Source organism: Sander lucioperca, chromosome 4 (assembly GCF_008315115.2).
Source record: "Sander lucioperca isolate FBNREF2018 chromosome 4, SLUC_FBN_1.2, whole genome shotgun sequence".
In the NCBI taxonomy this organism is placed as follows: domain Eukaryota; kingdom Metazoa; phylum Chordata; class Actinopteri; order Perciformes; family Percidae; genus Sander; species Sander lucioperca.
Window position 1 is genome coordinate 8,848,283 of NC_050176.1, and position 16,462 is coordinate 8,864,744.

General features: G+C 39.3%; 1 protein-coding gene across 2 annotated transcripts in view; it reads left to right on the top strand.

The window, feature by feature from the left end:
- Window positions 1-9,251, top strand: part of prkcaa (protein kinase C, alpha, a) — a 164,218-nt gene extending 154,967 nt beyond the window's left edge. For both annotated transcript variants that reach the window (XM_031289500.2, XM_031289501.2), the window contains one exon: window positions 7,091-9,251. In XM_031289500.2, the coding sequence (XP_031145360.1) occupies window positions 7,091-7,255 (165 nt within the window). In that variant the 3' untranslated portion in view covers window positions 7,256-9,251. The remainder of the gene's footprint in view (window positions 1-7,090) is intronic.
- The last annotated feature ends 7,211 nt before the right edge of the window (window positions 9,252-16,462 follow it).

A 16,462-nucleotide genomic window follows, 5' to 3' on the forward strand; every position in this document is an offset into this window, starting at 1 on the left:
TGCGTGCGTGTGTGTGTGACTAGACAAAGAAACACTACTGCATTCTGTCACATGTGTGCTGACAACCAGGGGACCCACCGGTACACAGAAATGTACTCCCTCATGGAGTTATGAACATGTGGGTAGGTGTGTGAGAAAAGGAAGTACTGTGACAGACATGAACAAACCCACAGACACAGTTATATTTCAGTGATCTCACTATAGCAGCTCATATAAAACACAAACATACAATATATTGCATTAGAGTTCTCCTTATTTAGGGTGGCAGGTGCTCCCCACCTCTGGTGTCCATATTGGTGGTTCTCAACTCTTTGTAAACTATGGCTGGACCCAAATAATAATAAACCCATTTTCTTTTCTAACAACTAACCCTTAACTTACATAATGCAGGCCAAACATATCCAATCAGAAAGGTGGAGGAACCTAAATTATATTCCTTCAACTTGTCAATGTAGCATTTGGTACATGATTTTAAATTTCAGAGATAGACCAACGGCCTTTGACAAAACTCTGCAAATGTAGTTGTTCATGACTGATATGAAATCTCTCCTTGTCCTTATGTCAGACATGATCTGAGGAGCACTTTCCCTCAATTATCTCTGAAAATGTCACCACTGTAACCCAATTCTTAAGGTTATCCTCCACTTAGGAGTGATTTTGAGTGTGTGCTCAAGTGTGTGCACGTGCACATGTTACACATTCAGTTTAAATATTGTAGTTCTCTTCTGTTTCAACCCTCAAGGGCTCCAGTTCCTCTTATAAGGTGAATCCTGACCTCTTTGTCCATGTAGTCTCCCACTGAGTGGACGTGCTGGGTGTCCTGGAAATGCTTTGTGTGCTTTGTGCGTGTATGTTTGAGTACATGTATGTGTGGGAAGGTTAAAGAAAGTGAAGGTTACAGAGATTTAGGAAAAGCAGGGGAGGAAGATTTCCTTGCATGAACGCCTTGTCTCTGTGTCTATTTGCTGCATATGTGTGTAGGGGGGGTAATCAGTATCGGAGGGAGAAAGGAAAGCTTCTGTGCTGATATATTTGTCCACGCTGAAGCTGCAGGGAGGTAGATGCATGCAAACAAACGTGCATGTCCTTTTGCACAGTGCATGCTTGCATGGGTCTGGTTTTCGATGCAAGCTCTAAGCGTGAAAGATGAGAGAGGTGGAAAGAGTAATAAAACATGTTGAACGCTCTCTATTATCAATATAACCTGCTTTATAAAGAACCATCATGTCCACCTCACAATGCCATGTAATACTGCGCTATTTTCAGTCCATTTCCACCAAATGGCTATCATTATATACCTCCCTCTCACCAGGTCTAACCCTTCCTCTCTAATCCAGTTCTCCTCCTCTTTCCTTTCTCCAATCCCCACTCAATCTCACTTCATCCACCTGTGACAGCTGTGGAATTGCAATCAATACACAGGCTGCACCCAGCTGAGACATTCAAACCATCTATGTATATTGGACGTTAATCCATATTTATAGGGCTGGATGCTGTCACTGTGCAGTCGTCTATACTGCAGGTAACAAAACAAGCACATACTAAATGCCAGCCACGTCCATCGAGCAGTGTCTGTGTGAAATCAGGTTCATTTCTTGAGTAAAACGCACTTGATGGCCACACGTTTTACACCCACTTGTGGTTGGCCGAACGTCTTTAAGGAAGCAGAGGACGATGGAGAAAGTGGGTCAAATAGGAAGCTGCTGATTGATAGTGATGGGAGCGGTGAATGAAGGGAGGGAGTTAGGGGAAGAAAGAGTGGGAGGACTTAGTCACTGCACAGAAGTCTTGGAACAGTCATGCCTGGATGGGATACATGGACACACACACACACACACACACACACACACACACACACACACACACACACACACACACACATAAGGATGAGTGACTCACTGTAGCTGTAAGAAAATGAGAGGCACAGACTGTTGCAACTTGACTGAGCATGTCTTTCCTCTTTTAGCTTACGGGACATAAGAGGGAGAATTTTCAGTTTGTTTATGTATTTATTTTTTAATTTATATATTTATATTCTCAGTTGGGGTCATGTGAATTGGTATTTTCAATCACATTTTCCATAACAACTGTAGTTACATTTGGGTTTATGAAAGGCCCAATTTATAATTGATTTGAGGTTTGTTTACAACATCAAATTGGATATGAAGTTATTGTCTTGAAAATATTTTCAAGTATGACATTTAACATCTGTGTAGATGCTGCAGGAGTTTGTAATTGTAACATTGGGTTAAAACTAGTGATGCACCAATTCTATACTACATGGCACAACTCTTATTGGAGGCAGGCACTCATTTAACATCCTAAGTAGCTGTGTGTTATTTAATATGCTTGAGTGCAGAGGCGTGTCTGTATGTGTGCAGAAGGAGAGGGAGAGAGATTAAAGATGAGAGGAAGTAGGTCAAAAAACCATGTAGGATACTATATCACTGTGTATGGGAGGATGTATCAACAGCGTAATAGGTCTCACCCCATTAGGGTTGGGTGAATCCCACAATGAGAAATAGGAGACATTAGACCAGCCCTGCACTTTTCCAAAAAGGCAGGTTTATGTTTCTGGAAATACCACAAAGGCAGTGGTGCAGATTTTCATAACCATGGTTTATAATAAATTGTTCTCCTTTTGTTGTTGTTCAGTGAATCTTTTGAGCCTCATTTATTTTATGAGAGCAGTATAATTTATAGTCTAGTTAATGTCCTGTTTTTGTGATGTGATGCTCTTTCACCAAAGAAAAGCACTCAGTACCGTGAGAAGTGAACACAACATGCAACATCTCACATCACTTTGGCAGCTGAAGCTCCATCCTGCATATGCTTTGCTTTACACACTGGTGGGAATTTCACTCAAGAGCTGAGGTCCGGTGTCACAAGAAGTAACTGTTTTGTGATACAAAAAAGGCACATCTTAGTGCTGGCAATTGTCGGTGGAGGTCAGAGTGAAAAATGTGATGCTTTACTTGAGCAGCGGATGGTCAGTGATGGATAGAATTAGACAAGTATGCGGAGAGGCACAGCAGTTGAAGGATGCTGGAGATTACCTATCAGGTATCTGCTGTGTGGGAACAGGAGAGTACATTTAGAAATAACATGCGCACAATCACATCTGTGCACACACACTTTAAAAACATCTGTGACTCAATCGTTTTGTTGTGTTCACTTCCGTTAAATCACATGATGTGTTGTCTCAGTTTGGCCTCACCAATAAAAAAGAAGAGAAGAGTATAAAACTAGAAACGTCTATACCTTTATACATCTCTGTGTTTGCTTGACAAACACAGGCAGACATTCCTAAACACACAAAGACTGACACACAAGCAGTTGCTGGCACACACATAGACACACTGAAGCAAACATGGGAACATACTGCACACACGGCGCTTTTCCATTACATGGTACCAGCTCGACTCGCCTCGACTCTACTCGCCTTTTTTGGTTTTCCATTACGAAAAAAAGTACCTGGTACCTGCTAACAGGTACTTTTTTTAGTACCACCTCAGTCGAGGTTCCAAGCGAGCTGAGCCGATACCAAAAGGTGACGTGAAAGCGACAGACCGGGGTGTCCTGAACAAACCCGCCATTTTTACATAGTTTAGCCAGCTGTGTTTTTTTTGCTGCCTCAAGCTTAATTTGAAACAAAATGTGTCTTCTGGCTGTGGCAACAACAACACACCTTCGACGTTCTGTGTGTGTGTGTCGCGTTAGGTCACGGCAGTTTACTGCGGCGCCGCTATGACAACCAGCCACGCTGAGGCGGTACTAAAATCTGCAATGGAAAACAGACGCACAGTGCGTCGAGTTGAGTCGAGGCGAGTCGAGCAGGTACCATGTAATGGAAATACGCCAAAAACATGTCTTGTCTATGAATGGAGGGCAGCAGTAGATAAGGCCAATTAGTTAGTCAAGACTTTCAAAGCCAGGTCAGGGTTGGTTGTGAAGTCATATGGCAACAATTAAAAGGATTGAAAAAAAACAAGACATTATAAAAATGTCCTTTTCACACTTTCTTGCTACCCAAATCATCTTAAGCTGTGGTTCAGTAGAGGTTTAACGTGGTAGTGGCTGTTATTGGTGGCACTGTAGTGTGGATAAATCCCCCCCTGTAGTTGATCAAGTCAGTCAGTCAGTTATTGTGGACTCTAAAAGAATGGTCAAGGGCAATCACTGGTGTCCAGTCAGTATTAATAGCACTTATCATCCAAAAAGGGAAAGATTTTGAGATTTCTGTGAACATGATCGGTGAAGCATAAATCAGTAGTTGCCAAGCGGGCTTTGTTTATAGCAGTGCTACTTCAGAAAAAAAGAAGACAAAACAAAGTTAGAGATACTTCTACTTGGCTTAATTGGTGATAATAACCTGTCATCAATCCTATCAGACACATCAACTCAGCTAGACACCTCACACATCATAATCTAATTTATTTTGGTGAGATCGTTTTTAAAATTTTTCAATTAAAATTTTTAGTGATTAAAATCAGTTATGGTCGAAACTGGAAACAAATTGGGCAGAAATGGTTATTCATTAGGTAACGTTAAAACTCAAAGCTCCTTTCTTTAATAGCTTACTTTTAAATGCTTCATACTGTATGTTTATAGTACCTGAAACTGATGTAAAGTTTGGTGAAATATTGCAATTTGCAGTCAAAACAGCCCTTTCAGTTAAATGCACCACTGTTTATTTCTATGGCAACAGTGCCAAAGGTGCTATGGTTGCCATCCTCCTTTTTTTCTATTTAAGCCCTGAATCAGAGCCCCATGGCATTTGGCTTCCCAGAGTCGGTTATTCTCACAGCCAGCTGCAGAACAGTAGTTCCCAAGGGAACGTGAATACTTATCAAGTGGTACACTGGGTCTTAGCATAAAGTATGCCTGTGTGTGTGTGTGTGTGTGTACTGGGGTGTGTGATTGTGTGTGTTTGCGAATGCATGCATCCATTTAGGTGAGCCCGGTATGTAGGTGGACTAACTGATGAGGAGGATAAAGATGCTGTGTACACCCTCTTCGCTCTTTCTCTTGAACACTGTATCATTTCTTCTTGGTTTTTCTCCAGTAAAGACAGTAGAATAACTTAGAAGAGAAAAAAACTATTCATGGACCAAGTAGTGCAGCCAACAACAAAGAAACCCAGCCTCTCTAATGCTCTTTGTTGTTAGCCAGTTGTAGACCTTTAGTTGGAGAGTCACTGATTGAGCACACCACATCTAGATGACAAAGATGAAGCATTTTTATGTTGATGCCATTGTGGCTCTAAAAAGTGTTAAGTGATTGACAGAAGTATTGATACTTAAATCTTTTGATTCACAAGAAAGCGTGCAAATGCCAGATCAACTGATTTTAGTATGAAGTAGAAGTATGTTGCCATAGGTTTAAAGTACAGTGCTGTTGCAGGGTTAGATGATACACTATTACTGGGTGTGGTTTTTGCATCAGTCATGCAAATTACCTCATCTTGTTTGTTCTTTTAAAGAATGGTAGGTAGGCACCAAGGCATGCTGGCAATTTTGTGTTAAAGAGATTGTTCCTCCTCCTCCATAAAAGCTAATCCTAAGAGGATACCGATAGCCTCGGGTGACAGGCGCAGAATCACTGCAAGCAAATACACAGCACCGTAAATGAGATAAGCTTGGAAGGAGATAAAACAGCTGGTTTATCTGTTCTCTGGTATTATAGCCATTTCCTAGTGTTGGAAATAGTTCATAGACAAAAAAACTACATTACAGACATTGGTGAGAATTTTTTTAACAGGATCTGGTACTGTGCTTACGCTTGGTAAAAACAATTAAAATAGCATGTAAGATGATTGAGCCTTACAATATGTTCTTTTGCTCTGGTCGGAGCATATAGGTAATGTAAAAGCAAATCTCAGTAATTTCACGACCTCAAAATTGCACTGTTAATTGATTGTCACAGAAACAGTATGTACAGTACTGCACCTCTCCTTTTAAGGTGAGTCCCCGGAATAGAAAATGGGCACAAGAATGAGAAAAACCTGTGTGCTGTGTCTTGAAAGCTACTGTGGTCATACATGTCATGTGTGATTTATTTCAGTCAGGGGAATATCACTACAGCAACAAAATAAGATGCACGCCCACGCCTCCAAACCTGCACAGTACCTTCCTTTGCTGAGAAATTCTCTTAAGTGCAAATTTACCCACCATGTGACATAATCCGTTTCCATGTCTTAATTTGATTATCCTCTCATTACACAAACATGAAAACACCTTTGATGTCTCCTGTTAAATACTGACAGCTTGTCTCTCTCTTGTGAACACGCTAATTAACCCTTTTGTGACCTTGTTGCACCTTGATGCTGTTGCTGTTTTTGTTCAAGGAATCGCTTAATTCTTCTGTAACATAATTACATTTTGAGGGTCAAAAAGCACAAAAGTACATACGTATCACGTCTGAGCCGAGATAAAGGCGCTGCATATCACAGCAGGTTATGAGGTCAGAGCAAACACAGCGTGCCTCGTTGCAGAGGTCTTGACACAATTTCCTCTCATAGAATTAATCCTGGGCCTTTGTTTACTGAAAACTGCATTGCTGTTCCACAGCTGTGCCAATGTCTTTTGTTTTCAGAAGGGTGCATTGCGATTCAGGTGAATGAGATGTAGAGCATGTAATCAAATGTTGTTAACCTCCTACTGCATATTACAGTGGGAAACGGGCGGGATCAGGTGTGAAATGTCCTCATTTTTATGGAAGCCGGAGGGCAGGTGAAGATGCATTTGAATTAGCCAACAGGTTGATGTGGGAGAACTCACAAATGTTGCTTGGTGTATTGTCCATGCACATTGTCTAGTAATATGAATGGTGATGACAATGGTAGTGATTGCTGATGTTTGATGCGTGTCCTGTGCTTTGGGCTAATCTGTGAAGAGTTCCAACAAGTTAAAAACAAATTGTGATTAATGTCTCTTGCCTTCACAGAATTGCCATGTGCATACTTCCGCCAGTGCTCCAGATTTTTCATGTTTGTTCTGTCTTGTCGGTCTAAAGCTTGCACTCTTCATATTATTTTACATACTGTACCTTATGTCTCAACTTTTCCCTTTTCTGTCCCTCTTTTCTACAGTGTGGCAAAGGAGCAGAGAACTTTGACAAGTTCTTCACACGCACCCAGCCCCAGCTCACACCGCCAGATGAGTTGGTTATCGCCAACATCGACCAGGCAGAGTTTGCAGGGTTCTCTTTCATCAACACACAGTTTGTAAACCCGGCGGTCAGTAACAACATATGAAAACAATTGGAAAACGTCCCTGAAGAACCTCACTGCCACTAACTTAAAGCAACCGCCAACCTAACATCTGACAACAACTTGATCAAGGCCTCACTATAAACCTTTAGGTATTGGTTTTATTCGTAAGCAGCATTCAGGGCATGCATTTTTGTTCTGTAACATATATTTGCCAGATTAGATTTGATTGGCTCTCGGCCATCACAATAAATAATTTTCTTTAGTTTAATGATAAGCATGTACTGTAAACAAGGGTGTCCTTTCTATACTGCTGCAATTTGTATTGATGGTTTACCATAACTAAAAGACATTTAGAGAATAAATGAATCCATGGCTATATATGATATGAGCAAGAGGGTATTAAAGGAACATTCAGCGAGGAGAGCATTTAAGGCATGGATTTTGGAAAAGTTTTTCATGCTTTTACAAATCTCAATGGATAAACATTATGGTCTATAGATCCACTTGCTTGGTCACAGTTCTTTTCCATATGGATAATTATCACAATATAGATATTATGCGATGACCTTAAAAACACTCACGTAAGGCAGTGTAGACACTATGGCCAGGTGGTGCAGGTGTTGAAACTTCACCTTGTGATTCAATGTTTCCTGTATCATGTTTACAGTTTTCTTCCCCTTTGACGTCATGGTGGTATAACATTCTATTTTAGTACAATTTGATACTAGCTAATCTCAACTTCCTGTGCGTGTAGCAAATCAACTAAAGAATGAACAGTTGTGTAATTAGATAATATGCAGCCTGTAAAAATGGAAATATGTGACACCCATAGGTATGAAAGTATGTCAGGGTTGGTTCCAACTTTTAGCTTTATAACTTAACTGGTATCACTCTATTTCATCTGCTTTGAAAAGTAATAATTCACACACCTATTTTCTTTAACTTGAGTTGCAGATTGTATATTTCCCTTGTCAATAATGTTGTGGACACTATGTGGACACAGTAATCAGTTTAGCATGTGGACAGTGGTAGTACATTATATATCTACCTACTTAGGAAAATAGTCAGTGTCAGGGTTAATCACTATCTCTGTCCCATCCTATGCCCATAACTACAAAGCCTCCTATTGGTCATAAATGTCAGAAACAGTAACGACATTTTGATAAACTGTTGTTTGTTTTTAGAATATAACATGATATCAATGTGTATTAACCATCCAATGTTATATTGCATAGAGTATCGTGCCCTCAAGTGTAGATACAACACATTTGTTAGTTTACAGAAGTTGCAAATCAATAGGAGCATTTCTTCTGACAATGCTTTTTGTTGTCCTGAGAAAAACTTATCCTTCATTAGGATTATGTCAACACAATTATTATTAGTTAAATATCACCTTTATTGGATCCCTTTTAATTTCTTTAATGTCTTTAAACATAGTTTTTTGTCCCCTCTTCTTTTGTGGTCTCATACATATTAGATAATTAGATCAGATTCATATTTGAAAGTGTCTACTATCAGTGCGTAACTCCTTTGTAAATAATCATGAGTTATTTAAAAAAAACCTAAAGCAAGTTACAGTTTTTATACCAAAACCTGAATGTGCTTTTATTACATTAATTATATAAACCAATATTTGTACGTGTAATACGATTTAAACAACTAGGAAAGTAACCCAGTACAGATCAACTTTGTAACAGCTGGACGTCTTTAATAGAGTCCAGATTTAGCAAGTTGTAAAATATATCTGTTCCACTTGTTTTGGCAGATTTATCAAAACTTTTATTTTCTTTATTCATATTCATTGATTTTGATTGCAAATTGTGAGTTGATTGGATGCGTGTCTGGCTGTTGACTGTCCCTCTGTATCTGCATGCTGTTGGTAGGCATCATTCATGCACGTGATCCGCTAAAGGATCCATGCTACGAAGTATAAAACCCCCTAAAAGTTACAGTACAACCTCAAAGTGATACTCCACTCAAAACCTAACTTTAGTGGTACGAGTTAGTAGTCTTGAAAGTTTGTACTTGTTTCGTCCTTGAAGAATAATAGCCATAGCTTAGATTTTTGTTGCTTCCAATGGATTCCAATAGTGACAGCTTTTCAGGAAGGTGAAAAGTACAGGAGGGCTGGGTATTGTTTAAAAAATGATGATACCAGTACCAATACCAGTACCCTTAAAGCTTTAGTGCGTAACTTTTTTATATTAATGAACATCCGTTACATTCAAGCCATTGCCAAATGAGTTGATACAAAGCTAATTAAGACTTTCAGCTCCACACAACTCTCTCTGTATTTCTCAGTATGGCTATGTTCAGAAGATTGTGTCATCCGGCGACTTTTGACTGCAGAAAATCAAGTGAAGATAATTACCTCTTCTGAAGAGTCCATGATTTTTTAATCCTCCGTTTCCTCCTTGGCTACTAGCAACTGCGTGGAGGAGGGGTGGGGGCGGTGCGCGATCACAGAAGGCTTTTATCATGTGGATGCGCCGACAGTTTTGTTGTCATTAATTAGAATTCCTCATGGGGGAGACAGAGAGTACACACTATAGCTTTAAAGTGATACGGATCCCAATAGAGTACTTCATTCGATACCCATCATGTAAATAGAAGCATTCAGTTGCGTGTGCAGGTACAGGTATCGTTTGACAGGAGAAGTTTAAATACAACACGGTACTAGGTTATTTCTGTCGGTACCGTTAAGGTATTGAGAACTGATACACAGCCCTAGTGGGACATATAAAAGGTCAGACCTATGGAGGTGAGTGTTTGATACTCAAAGGATAGATATAGGTGGAGTATCACTGTAAGCATAGTTCTAGATTGGACAAACTTAATGTGCTGATCTTAGACTCTTAAGAGATGATTGCAGGGTTTTGTAACTATACTGCACACAAATCACAAGCCAAGTGATGAAACACCAAAGTCCTAATGCTCAGGCAGGGTTGTAAACTACGTGTGAAAGCAAGAGTGGGGAACAACAGTGATTTTGCCAAAAGAATGCTGGTCGCTAAAGACGATAGAACAGACGTTTATTACAGTTTATTAATCTAAATAGATACAAATGCTAAAAGTACTTTTCAAGAGACTTTCCTGAGACATTGTCCCTGGTTCTTGATCAGTGCTCTTTGCTGTAGAAGCTTGATATATATACATTATGGCCCCTGGATCCTTTTACCTTCACCTTTTCAGGGCGATGTGGAACACTAAACCCAGATCTGTGGTGAGTTGTGACTCAGACGCACTGCTCGATGTTAGACCAGTGGGACCACTCGCTCTTTGTGTGTCATGAATGGGGTTTATGTTATAATCTTAATGTTGTGCTGTCGTCACTGTAAAGTGTTTGTTTCTTCTTTTTTTGTTGTCAGTTGCTGTCAGTGTTGTTGGTTTAACTTATCTAGCTTCTGCTCAGAAATTCAGGAATGTTTAAAATTATATGTCACATTATAAAACTCATGACATAAATAGGAACTATTGAAACATTTGTAATAATTTCTCCATGTTTTTCTAAGAGTTGTGGGCTCGTACAATGTTTCCTATAGTATATAACCTTTTGCATGTGCCAAACCTGGAAAACGCCAGAACCCAACAAAGCAGCGTTACACTAGCTGTAGTCACATGGATGACTTTTTCTTTGTGGCAGCTTCTCCCTGTGCAGGCTAAGACCTGCCTAAAGCCACACCTGCTGTACACTCTCTCGGCCACATAACATAGCATGCTGCCATGAGTATACCAGTGCACACTGTGTCAGTAAACTTTACAATGCCAGTCAGTTTAATAAACGACTCATCCTAACACAGTACTAGATTTCCCTGCCTGCCTAGCCTATTGGCAGAATTGTGTCTGAAAAACATTCAACTTGTGGTGCATTGTATTTAATATCCACCGTGAATGTCACAGAAGTGAGAGAAAATATTCCTTGTACATACTCTGAGTTTACTCAGCAACAGTCTTGCCCTTGTCTGAGCCTTACTTACACCTCTGAATGTGCTGACTAAAGATATCCATCCCTTTAATAGAATTCCCAAACTTCTTTCTTCATGAAACATGTTAATGTTTTCAAAAAGTCAACGTCAGTGTGGGCTGAAAACAAAATTTACTTACTCTCCCCTTGTGTGCCTTTCCCAACTTGAACAGATATAATGTACATCTTCTTCTTAATCTTCATTGTCCTCGCTCTCATCTAAACTCTCTACTCCATGTTTACTCTATACCTACTCCGCTTGCTGCATTTTGTATCCATTGTCAAAGTAATTGAGTTAATTCACTTTTTTTTGTTTTTACTTCCCTTTTTTACGCCATGTTAGTGTTTCAGCACATCTTGCAAATGTCTGTATGTATGTGTGTATGTATGTGAATAAAAGTTAAAAAAAAAGAAAAGAACTTTGTTCACATAAATGATTCATGAGCCGGTCAGTAAATCAGAATTTTCAGCCATAAAACTTGACAACAACTTGACTCATCCTCATGTGTCTGCTTGCTTTACCTTTACCTCCCTGTGCCTATTAATAACGGAATTATGTAGTGAGTTAACTAATATGTATCGACAATATCAAAGGATGATCTACGGGGAGTGAAGGAACAATGGACAGGTGATTAATGGGGTTTAGTTAAATGAACGAAAGGATAGATGATAATGGCTTGTTTGAGGAACGACCCCTGTGCCTCGCCACATTGAACCATCCCTCCCTTGTCTCTTGTAAGCCCTCTTTCACTCTACCTGTTCCTCCTTCCTCAGTGCCTAGGCCAAGTCAATCCATCATCTTATCGACAGCGTGTCCCTCCTTTCACCCGTTTAGATCCCATCAGGTCAGGAAAGCGGTTGATTTTTCTTGTGCTATTCACTCAACACAGTTTGTATCAATTCCACCCTTTCATCCTCTCGTTTGGTGCACCATGAGAAAGGAGTAATCCAAGTGTATTTGTTGTTTTACTTTATTTACATTCTATTTGATGTCCTCATCTTTTTGTTTTTACTTAAATTGATTAGGATGGCCAGACGATAATGAAGTAACTTTCTGGTGTACTGTATAGATTTTATCCTAAATGGAAGGTTTTAAGACATAGGTCTTGTAGGATTTTTCTTTCAATTGGCATTTCTTACAATTCTTCTTTTATTTATCTGTTTAATTTAGATGAATCTTGTGTAACGTCTTTTTTCTTTGTAGTTAGTCATTACTCTCCGCTGTGTCCTGTTTGCTGTGAAAGGAAAGAGTTGAGCTGAGCTGCCATTGTTTTGGCTGTACAGAGCACAGGATCATTAATGCGCAGGAATGCCTTATCCCTTAACCCATACAGTAACATGGTCTCTACATATACATGTTATTCTCCTCTCTTTGTTCACTTATTATCTCAGCACACCTGTCCTTGTACATAAATGACTTACAGTAGATATCTAAATAGACTGTAAAAGAAAGAATATATTGTATTTTGCAAATGGTGTATGTTTGTTTTCTTCCCATGTCAGCCTGAAACCTTTAAAATGAGTCTGAGCAACTTACCTTGTAACTGATTGTAACTGTTATTTGTACCTAATGTATGATAATGCAAATAAAAAAAGGAAAATGAGATCCATACTTCTGCAAGTGTATGTTTTTTGCCATTTGTGACTTTAAACTTAATCAGCACGTTATATTATATTAAAACATATATTGTGGCTTTCCTGTTTTACAACTGGGAAATGTGCATGTTTATCTTTTTTGAGAAAAGTCTCAGTGACGTCACCTGACATAATCTGTCAGGTTTTCTCATTCTTAATTTAGCAAAAATAACAAGGTCACTGACGAAATTTAAATAATACACAGTTCATTTTTTTTTTAGTTTGAGTTTTATTTCACTTTTTACTTTGTTCAGTAGGCTATATCAACCATTGCATTAGCAGAAATATTGCTATTGACTAAATGGACTTTTTGTTTTAAGACATAACTTGAACAAAGAGAACTGAACCTCCCCTGGTTTATTAGTATGATGCACTATATTCATCTGTTTTCATTTAGTATTCATTTAGTCCTATATTGATCTGTTTTTATAAGTGTGGGTGTGTGTGCATGTTTTGCTATGACTCTATACATATGCAGAGGTGTGAGTTTGTGTGGGGGTGGTCGATCGATTCTGTGTGTGTTCCAGGCTTCTACATTAGTTGGATGGCTGAGCTTGAGTCCTGGTGAAGGCAGAGGGGTGTTAGTGATGGAAGACAATAGTGTAACACTCACTGCTGTCAGAAGAAGGAGCATCACAGCCTGGCTGCCTGACTAACATGGCAAGATCTCTACTAGATTTCACCTAAGTTAGGCTGTGAGCACAACCGGGCACTGGTGGACTAAGGGGGGGCGGTGGTGTCCCCATGTTTGAGAAAAAAGAGTGCCCTCTTGAATGCCCAGATGGTATATAAAACATGATCAAGTGCCCTGGAGGGTGCCTTTCCAGTGGAGAAAAAATGATAATGTGCTAGAAAACGTTTGCTGGTGCCCTTTTTTTTTTGCCCCTGCCTCTCAGACAGCCTGGGTCCGCCACTGTGCACCTGGGACTTTCCTTTTAAGCCAGAGAGGATTTATGTGGAGCCCATTTACCAAATTAAAAGCAGGGTTGGTAATGTTGAAAAGCTAGCAAGAGTGAAAGTAGCATCTCCTTGGGGCCTCGTCTAACCCCTTCACCTGCCCTCGTCACCTAATATTATCATACCAAATGTTTAAAACAAACATGACTACTGTTAACAATGCGGCGGCGGTGAGCATTGAGCTCAGGCTCATACACGGGAGGAGTAGATTACGCACAGCGGGGAAAGGAGGCATTTCATTGGTTCTTTCCAAGCAGACAGCAAGGCAGTGATTGGTGGGCATTTTTACAGGAATACAGCAGCTACAGATGACAGATCTTTTTGCTCCTATTCAGAGCACATACGACTATTTCAAACAATATATAAAAAGGTGTATATTGAAAATAGTTACCAACCCTGCCTTTAATGCCTTTACTGAGTTTCTAGAAGCTTAGCCAAATTGTCACCCCACTATAATACCTGTCACAACATGCTTCTTTTCCAAAGTATAAGATTTACATTACAGGGATACAAAGGTGCATATGCTCATTTTAGAAAGAGATAAAAAAAAGAAATGCTCAGACAGGTACAAAACAGTTTGCAGTTCTTACTGCTGTTCCCCATTATTGTGATGACCATTGAAAGGTTTTCCACTAATTTCATCCAACCTTGACCTCTCCTCCATTTTGGACTCTCCTCTATCTTGTATATATATATATATATATATATATATATATATATATATATTCAGATTCTTCACAGCTCACTTGATAGCTTTCATCTATCTTACTAATGTTTTCTTAAACAGGGCCGTAATTAGCTCCTTGCTGGCAGGCAGCCAGTGTCCTAAATGGTGGCTTAAAGTGATAGGAAGAGGATTGTAAGTTTTTACAACACATTGGTGTATTAAAGCTCTTTAACAAAGTTTTCAATCCTTGCTCTACTGTTCTTGAATTCATATGAGCCTGTAAGCTAATACATACTTGAAAAACAGTCCTTGCAATTGTATTTAATTAATACGACTTAATTACAATTTATTAATTTGATTTAAAACTGGATTTCTTCTCTCCTGAGTTGTTAAATTGCTGCGATGCTGACACATACTGTACAAAATTATTGAACTTGTGTTTATTTCTTCACGTGTTGTCAGACAGTGCATAGCTGTCCTGTGATTAGAGAAAGCCTGCAGTGTGTTGACTGTGGAACCAGCTGGTGTGTGAGATTTGTTTACCACCTTTTATGTTTCAGTCCACTGGTTTCTCTCAGTCTCCCTCTATAACACAAACAGACAATAAACACACATACAGTACATGTACACACATTCTCAGCATATCTTCATCTGTTATGAAACTGCTAGAGCGGAGTCATATGCAACCATGTTGTCTTGTTATAAGTGCTGCTCTGGCCTTAAGTAAAACAGGTGCATTATCATTACAGTCTGGTTAACATTAGCATCTTTGTGAATAAGCCATGGCATTTTACAGAAGCTGATTGAAAGATTTTTTTTTATGTGAAAGAAAAAGAAAGAAATGATAGGAGTGTGCTTTTCTACGTCTGCATATAGTCTACATTTTGTCTGCACTTTTTTCTCTCTCTCTAAGAAGATATTGAAGTTAGTGACAGCAAACTATGTTCTAGTCCAATACTTTGGGGAGATTATGGTATTTCATTTTTAAAGCCTTCCTCTTGCTTCACCTTGCTCTGGTCAACAAGGGCTCAGTATTTCCCAAATACCTAAGGATGCCAGGAAAGTTCATGTTTGCTGTCAGGAGGAGCCTGAATTTTGCTTTTGGCTTTGATGTTTGATCGTCAAAGCAGAGTAGAAAATATTAGAAGAGATAATTTGCTTCAACAGTATGCAATGATGAAATGTATGAGAGATAAGCAGTGATGCAAAATGGAATGAGGAAGGTCCTGATAGCTATCCCGTGAGGCCAATGAGAGGCTTTGTGAAAGGCCAAGTCAGAGCCAAGCTGATGACAGCCTCTGGCCTATATGGTCGGTCGGGAGCAGAATGTGGTTGTTAGTCATACACATGCATGGGATTCACCAGATGCTCCTAAATGACTGAAAATGAATGTCCATACGGTCAGAGACGGTTTGTGCTGATTTTAGTCTGACAGCAGCTCAGACTCTATAAATCTTTGTGGTCCTGAACATGTGATCTAATGCTATCATGAAACTATCACATTTAACACAAATGTAGCTTGGTTTAGTACAAAAAGGTCATTTATTTGTCCAGTGATTGTTTTATGCAATTCTAGAAGGTCCCTGACCTCATGTGGAAACACGTCACAGACTTTCCACATGAAGTATGAACCAGATGTTACATAGATGCATTTTATTGAGGAGTGGCAATACAAAACAGAAGAACCAAAGCCAGTGAATGATTCAGTTGAAAGCTCTTTTTCTTTGGCAGAATATTCCCTTCAGTTTTGGAAGGCACAGCAAACAAAATCCAAACAAAACTACGGTTTGTGACTTAAAGGGGAAGCCAATTCAAAGGGGCTGAAACATAAGGGAAGAATGTGAAGAAACAAAATAGAAAAGCAGAGACCGCCAAAAAGGCTTCTCATCAGAGTCAGTGTTAACACGTATTATGTTGTGTCATCCTACTGCAGCCTCTTCTTTTTTTTTTAGAAGCAAATACACAGCCATTGTTGCTGAGTTACTATAGCAATGAAAAAAATGTTGTTTGTTGTGAGAATAGAATT